Here is a 5,350-nt window from a genome sequence, read left to right as displayed (position 1 = left end):
TTTACAAATGGCAAGAAAAATTAATTTCAAGTATGATGATGGAAATATAAAAGTAGTACACATTAAAATAAATATAAAAAAAATATTACAGTGTACAAATATGTAAATATATGTGAAGTTACTTGTTAGAGTCAGCGATAGAATTATAATGCTTTCGCGCGTACGAGTTTTTGAGATTCGTATCGCCCGAACTCATTAAGCAGCAGCTCTTCATATTTCCTGCTGATTTCCGGAACGATTCGGTCGTCGTCGTCGTACCTTCATCAGCAGAGTCTGCCGAACGTCCAATATAGCCGCGAGTCAGCCATAAAAAAGCAGCAGAGACCGGGGCGCGGGCGTTAAAAATATTCAAGATCGTTTGTCAGGCTGAATTACAGGTCCCGGTCGTACTTGGTACCCCCTCGCAGTCACCTTTACCACTTCGGTAGAGCGGAATTCTGTGGAACGCGTTGCGCAACGCGAAGAGAGTAAGGTAGTCAGACGAAGAAGGAAGGAGGTGGCAAGAGCCGACGACGACGACGACGACGACGACGACGACGGCGACGACGACGACGACGACGACGATCCCGGGCACATGTGTCGAACCTGAAATATGTAGGCGTGGTCTGGACCGTGCTAGCAGACGCGTCCCGACGAGCGAATATGTTCACCCCGTTGCTACGCTCCACCCCCGTATAACGCTGCGAACGCCAGGATTGGTCGGTGCCACCCTTGTCGCGCCTCCACCTGCCACGCTCGCGTTACCCTCCGCGGCAGCTACCCCTAAATACGGGGGATGCGCGAACAGCACCCTCATTTTAACGCGAACCACGGCTCCGAGTATTCGCCACTTTAGTGCGCCTCGGACTGTACACCAGATCGGTGAGTCCGTCAGGGGTTTGATTTTATCTCCCCTGTTGGCTTGTCACAAACTCGCGTGCTTGCGAGAATCCGGTTTCGGCGAGATTGCTTTGTGAAAAAAAGTGCGGTCTCTGATGTCTTAGAAAAAATCGAAGAAACATCCTGGAAGGATGGAAAACGTTGTCCGACCAGTGTAGTTTGCCGTTTGTGTTTGGAAGAAAACACTTGCTGTTGAAATCCGGTAAGTAAATTTTTGCTTTGTGCAGTTTTATGCAATTATACGTAATGGAACATAAATATTTGAAAACACATAGTTTTAGAAATGAAATAATTATAAAATTAAACCAAATTATGTATCATAATTTTTTAAATAATATACTTTTCTCAATTAAATAAATACTACGTTCTAAGTACTACGCGAATAAGTCAAGCAAATCGTACACTCTCATTTTTATACGCACACACTATAAAATACACTTTTACATTTATAAGAAAAATAATAAGAATTTTAATTGCGTTTCGTCAGATTGCGTAAATTTTATGTTTCATTATATTGCGTTAAAAATAAAAAATATATTGTATCTTACCTCGTCATAAGCATCTCCGATGTATCTTGCCTTGTGCTCCAATTATGCGTTTGCAATGTAGGACATCTGGGCCAAGTGTATCGAATCTTAGGCGATCAATCACTCCGCTTCGATGCGACGTTAGCACTAACCGTCCACTCGCTGTCATTGTCGCAGGTTGATCATCCGGAGCGAGCAGGATGACAATGGAAGATCGCACGGGTGGCATCGACCGCGCCGCCCCCGCGACCTCAACACCGACCACGACAGCGCTGACGTCAGCATGTCCAACGTCCATCAGCGACGTCACACCCGACGCTTCGTATCCCCTTCAGCGAACCAGCAAGCGCTCTTTTGATGTCGCCTTCCTGGTAGCACCTGATGAGAACCTAGTACGTCGTCAAAGTGAGAAACTGCGACTGGTAACCAGCCGGAAGGATCGTCCGCGAGACGACATCTCCGTGGACGTTCTGGACACTGACAGACTGCCGCAGAACCTCACAATCAAGCACTACGACAACGATTCCGGCGGTTCGGACAGGAGGAGATTATTGCACTACACCGAAAATTCTCTGAGTCCACCTTACGTATCCCCGAGGACTCTGACGCCAACTTTGCCGGGACTATCTCCGGATTCCGACGGAAGAAGATACGCGCCGGCTGGTGGTAGGCTTCCGAAGACACCGAGTCCGCCTACCTTCGTTAGTCATCAACCTATGCTCTCCGCCTGTCCGGAGTCGCCGGATTCTTCGGTCTTGGGTTGCGCGAAAGTCTACGACACCGGTATATCCTGCGGGACTGATCGTCACGGTGAGTCCCGCAGTGCCTTCACCAAAGTCAACTTGGTGAGTCAGCGAAACGGCTTCAATGACGACGGCCAAACGTCACCTAGATCATCCATATCGCCGGACGACCGCGCGAGTTATCAGAGTAGCGTCAGTCCACCTGTGGTGTCGTTGCCCGGCGCAACAAGCTACAAGTACGCGCCGTTTCCTACCAAGATGGCGTATCCCTTCTTAACAGTCGGGACGGAAACCGCTCAGACGGGGTTGCTGGAAAATCTGAAGATCCCACAGATTGCTCAGCCGCCCAAAGTGCCCAGTCCGAAGGTACCAGCTTTTCGACCGGATCTGCCGCCGGTCTATCCTAATCTTCCTTACAATCCTATTTCTGTGTTTCCGCCAATGGCCGATGCACTTGCCAGACCGAGATTTCTGGCCACAGCCGCCGGGGTAGCTGGTCTTCTACCGCCGTCGCTGGCTGCTCTGACTCTGCCGGCGCAGAACGTCTGCGCCAAGTGTAACCTGTCGTTTCGTATGACTTCCGACCTGGTCTACCACATGCGCTCTCATCATAAGAACGAGAACGCCGGCGAGGCGGCTAGGAGGAGAAGAGAAGAAAAGCTCAGATGTCCCGTTTGCGACGAGAGCTTCCGCGAAAGGCATCACCTCACCAGGCACATGACTGCGCATCAAGACAAGGAGAGCGACGGCATCGTCGATCAGGTCGAGGTAAAGAGAAGAGCTACTCCCGTTCACAGTAAGTGACGCCGAAAATTGCCGACCGAGAATAATATTCTGACGGCTGGCTATTCCTTTGAGAATTGAATTGCTGGAACAGCGCGTCTTTTTTTTTTTTTAGATAATGATGATGAAAAGTCATTGTCCGTTTATCATTACGCGTTTGATTAGATTAAGAAAACAATTAAAGCTTTTTACAAAATAAAAAGATTTGAAAAGTACGTATCACAAAATTATGCAAGTTTGCAATATTGTCATTTTTTCTCAATAGTTCTGAATGAAGTTTTTTCACGCATCTCTTCCATCATGAATATATGTGATGTATACGACCTAGTAAGCCAATTTTTACCTACGCGTTGTTTTGCCGCTTTAGAATCAAGTTTTCGTTAACAAAACGAGACCGTACAATTAACATCTTTTTGTTACAAAGAGAAGTTAAGAGATTTAAAAGTAAGCGAAAACTCACAGATAAAAAAAAAACAACGACTCGTCTGAAACTACTTGTATAGATGTATCATTAATGATTGTATACGTGTACGATAACAAAATCTAATATCATAGGGAAAAAATTAAATATATTTATAGGTATTCTAATGTAACTCGCGCGCAATGCGATCAAGACATTCCCTGTCTAGTCAATATTAGGTAGGAAACAATTTTTGTAAATATAAATTTAACTTCTCGAAATATACTAAAACAAAGAATAAGAATTTATTTAACTTTAAGACTGTAAATACACACACAAACACACATCAATGATAGATATCCTTAATCTCTTTGTAAGATCAATTAATCCTTGTCGCGCACAAATCGTTAATCGAATCAGTCACTCTATATATACTTGTCGTACGTATAAAAAACTTCAAAGTACTTACTTACGAGTTTAATATTACAATATTGCATCTCCAGTTTTATAATTGTTGAAAATATGAAAAGAAAATTATTATCCGCTCTCACAGATCCGACGATTATGAAAATGTCCGGAAATATATTTGATTATTTCCACAAGAGGAATTCAGTATCTATACGCAGATCTGAACGCGAAAAGCACTTGTCGCGATAAAGTATCTCAAAATCACGCATATTTGGGGAAAAGCAGCGTGCTAAAATTGTCAGAGAGAGAGAGAGAGAAAATAATCGCGGTCGTATTTCGATATACTCGCAAATTACATACGGTTCATTCGAACGACTCCATTTCCACGGTACAGAAACTAAAATATTTGCTGCGTATTTACAGCGCGGCGGACAGGTGAAACGAGCGGTGGGCGCGGCGACGGCGGCGGCGGCAGCGACGGGGGATGCGGAAGGTTTGCGCGTGCGGGAGGGCGGGAAGGGTGCAAGCGTGTAAAGCGCATTTCGGCCATGTGTACGGAGGTGAGGGCGGTGTGGCAATAAATAGATCGTAAACCGTAACCCGCGTCACACACAAACCGTCGGAGCGCGCATAATGGTAGGAAACAATGAATGCCGTAATCGGAAACAGTGCCGGTTTGTTATCTGCCATTTACACTCCATTTAACTTCAAACGGCGAATCGGCCAGCGCGCATTCGCGTTTTAAATACAGCCCGGCCTCCAACCACCGTCGAGAGCCGCCCCCGCTGCCACCCCCCGCCCCCATTACGTCCCTGTCGACGGTGCACGGCTTAACATAGGGTTAAGCTGTCGCCGAGTGGCTTAATATTGTCCGAAAATTACATGAATTATCGTGCCGTATTTTCCGACGTGGCCGCCAGAGCTTTATCTCTCTTTTCGTATATAGAAATAATATTTTAATTCACAAGAGCAAACCGGAAACTTTGTAAAATTATGATTAATATTATTATTTTTGTTTCCGAGAATTAATGGTTTAATTGTAATATATGCTGCAATTCGAGAGATACAAATAAATTTAGAAAAAAAGATAATTTATACAGAAAAATTGAGAAAAGAGGTGTAATGACTAAGATGAAAAAACTCTCTCGCAGTATTCTGTACAGCAATAATCACAAGTAGCGTGTAAATACTCGTAATAAAAAATTTTAATACCGAACAGAGTTGCGTTTATAAATTATGAAACTGTAATAAGTAAGTAAATATGTGTATCGACTTGAGAGAAAAGTATTAAAAGTATCGTATAGACGTTTAACAATTCAATAATCTATATGATTCTACGATTCTGTCGCGTACTGACAAGAAATACCTTGCGACTAAGGTGTCGCAACTTGTGCGATGTTGTTTTAGAATTAAGTGTAATATGTACGTATGTATAATAAACTTTTAATCTACTTCTTTATATATAGAGATATATCACACGAAAAGTTTTGTTTTATTTTATAACAATTGTTTCATCTAGATATATCACGTTGTATCACTTCGATGTAAATATCACGATGTACATAAGCACTGTATGTAATCTAGATCGTTGTTAATTAATAAAAGAATAT

General features: G+C 43.7%; 1 protein-coding gene across 1 annotated transcript; it reads left to right on the top strand.

Moving 5' to 3' along the window:
• Positions 1-1,606: 1,606 nt before the first annotated feature.
• LOC109853048 lies at positions 1,607-3,168 on the top strand. Its single transcript, XM_020424759.1, has one exon. The coding sequence runs from the start codon at positions 1,607-1,609 to the stop codon at positions 2,951-2,953; it is 1,347 nt and encodes a 448-aa protein (XP_020280348.1). The 3' UTR covers positions 2,954-3,168.
• Positions 3,169-5,350: the final 2,182 nt, after the last annotated feature.

This window comes from Pseudomyrmex gracilis, unplaced genomic scaffold (genome assembly GCF_002006095.1).
Source record: "Pseudomyrmex gracilis isolate BER0280 unplaced genomic scaffold, ASM200609v1 scaffold_42, whole genome shotgun sequence".
NCBI lineage: Eukaryota > Metazoa > Arthropoda > Insecta > Hymenoptera > Formicidae > Pseudomyrmex > Pseudomyrmex gracilis.
Note: the sequence above shows the minus strand (reverse complement) of the source record. Positions and strands in the feature narration are given on the sequence as shown.

Excerpts from the sequence above, each read along its gene's own strand:
- LOC109853048 (XM_020424759.1), top strand. The coding sequence starts at position 1,607 with ATGACAATGGAAGATCGCACGGGTGGCATCGACCGCGCCGCCCCCGCG.